General features: G+C 36.5%; 1 protein-coding gene across 1 annotated transcript; it reads left to right on the forward strand.

Moving 5' to 3' along the window:
- The first annotated feature begins 74 nt into the window (after positions 1–74).
- On the forward strand, positions 75–2,115 carry LOC103522142 (thioredoxin-related transmembrane protein 2 homolog). Its single transcript, XM_008487246.3, has 4 exons — positions 75–374; positions 812–992; positions 1,427–1,613; positions 1,833–2,115. The coding sequence occupies exons 1-4, from the start codon at positions 225–227 to the stop codon at positions 2,098–2,100; spliced, it is 786 nt and encodes a 261-aa protein (XP_008485468.2). The 5' UTR covers positions 75–224; the 3' UTR covers positions 2,101–2,115.
- Positions 2,116–2,444: the final 329 nt, after the last annotated feature.

Here is a 2,444-nt window from a genome sequence, read left to right on the forward strand (position 1 = left end):
AGTGATTTTCAAGTCAAATCTAGTGATTTCTTTTCCTTGAATCTAGTGATTTTTAAAAATTTGGAGTGGAGACCCTGGTTTTTAGGTCAAGTCTATCTTCTTTCCTAGATAAATTGAAGAAAATGTGTTTCATCTACACAGGAAGTGTTAATTAAGCTAATCTAAACCTGAAGATCCCAGAGTACTGTTTGGTGAATAGAAAACCGCGTGTTTCAGGTCTCAAAATGGTTTGGAAAAAGGATTTGAAAGTCCTACTCAAGCCCTACTATTGGGTGAATATCTTGCTGAGTTTGTCGTTTATCTTTGCCAAGAAGATACCCTATATATGTGACTTTGTCTTCTCTTTTCTGGAATCCAAATGCGAAATTGATTCTGTAAGTATGAAGTCAGCTTTATTGGGGTGTTATTGTGTAGTCAGCTTTATTTGAGAGGACTTCAATGCACAGTGAAGAAATCCTATTCCTCCACTCTCTACTCTGCATTCAGCAAAATAAACTCAACATTGTATGTGGCTTCTGAATAATTTCCTGAGCTAGTACCACCACTATAGTTCTGTCTTGCACTTCATTAATTATTTTATTTTTTCTTTCCAGAGAGAGTCGGAGATCTTATTCTTCCTAATGATAGTGATCATGATCAGAACAAGAAAGGCAGGCAGTGTTACGATGATCAGTTATCACTCTGCCTCCACTAAAGTAGAAGGAGGAACAGTGGATGTGTATTTGCAAAGTGTGAAGGTGCTTTTAGAAACAGACCACTATTTCTGTTCATTTCACTTCCTTCATTAATTCATTTCACTTCCTTTTTTCAGAGAGAGTCAGAGATCTTATTCTTCCTAATGATAGTGATCATGATCAGAACAAGAAAGGCAGGCAGTGTTACGATGATCAGTTATCTATCATCAAGTTTCATGTACACCAAAATAGCCAATGTGATCCTTTGGTTCTATGTGGACTTCAGGATGGGAACTATATATCTCATTATCTTTACTTGTAAGTTGTTTAATTTTAAATAGATAATACTGTATTTAGTATAAAGACCCAAGAAAGCAAACTGTTGCTGTGAACAGTTTGAGGCAAAATGAACTTTGCTTGCCTTGCAAGAAAAATTGTACCAGAAAGTGCACTCTGACTATTCAACATAAAGGCACAAGCACATAGAAAGCAAACTGTCTGTGGTGGACTGTTTGAGTGTCTGTGGTGGACTGTTTGACGGAAAATGAGCATTGTCTGCCTTGTATGTAAGCAAAATGGTGCACATTGTACAAGAAATTACATTCTGACACAAGATTCAGAAGGGTTTCATTATCTTCATGACTCATCTCAGTAAACTGAGTGAACTCTGTCTAACCATTTTTACACTAGGACCATTTTACTAGTATTTGATTTCAATCTTTATTTAATTTAACCATATTTCCATCTTCCAGTGGTAGGACTGCTCTTACCAGAACCTACCTATTCCGGACCAGAGAACATAGTTTACTTCCGTACGCTGAATGCCCTGGACGATGAGATTGAACGGGACAAGCGTGTTACATGGCTTGTTTGTTTCTACACAGCTTGGAATCCAAGTTGTGTCAACTTTGCTCCTGTGTTTGCTCAGATCTCTGCTGAGTAAGTGATTCACAACTGTCTGGTATTGAAAACTATGTTTTTTTTTAGGTTCTAGATAGGTGACAGCTGGGTATTGTTTTGTACACAGCTACTTAGATTAATGTGATTTCTCAATTTCTTGCAGCCTAAAGATTTACTATTTATAAATGTAAATGGTATCTTTACCCAGACATTGTCAGACACACACAAAAAAATTTATTCAACATTTGTATTTTGCAGATATGACTTGGACAACTTGAAGTTTGGTAAGATAGACATTGGTAGATATCCAGAGGCTGCAGAGAAGTACGCTATCAATGATTCGTCAATCAGCAAACAGTTGCCGACCATCATTCTGTTTCAGAACGGAAAGCCAGTGATGAGGCGACCCACTTTTGACACAAAGAATAATCTCATCAAGTTTGTGTTCACTGAGGTAGGTATCCACAATGATTTAAAAAATAATATTCAGTCACCAATTTTATCTTTGTTTTACCAGGGCTCTTGAAGAGTTTGTCCGATTTTAATTAAATTTGGCCAAAATGTACAACACAAAAGGACTATTTTCACATCACTAATATTAATATCACCAGACCAGACTAGACTAGCATTAGTGGTATCACAAGTTGAAGAAGTGTTGTTCTGATAGGGGGAGTAAATTGACATTACAAAATGTTTGGCCAATGCTGTGATAACCAGCTGACCTCTGAAGTTGAAATCTTCGGAGAATTTGGACTACAATGGAGCAGTTGCAAATGGGTAAAAATTATAAATAAATGGTCAATTCCTATGTAAAAAGTTGGGAAAAATTCAAATCTGAGGTCAAAACTCCGAGAAAGTAATTTTAAAAGG

Source organism: Diaphorina citri, unplaced genomic scaffold, assembly GCF_000475195.1.
Source record: "Diaphorina citri unplaced genomic scaffold, Diaci psyllid genome assembly version 1.1 scaffold7051, whole genome shotgun sequence".
Classification (NCBI taxonomy): Eukaryota; Metazoa; Arthropoda; class Insecta; order Hemiptera; family Psyllidae; genus Diaphorina; species Diaphorina citri.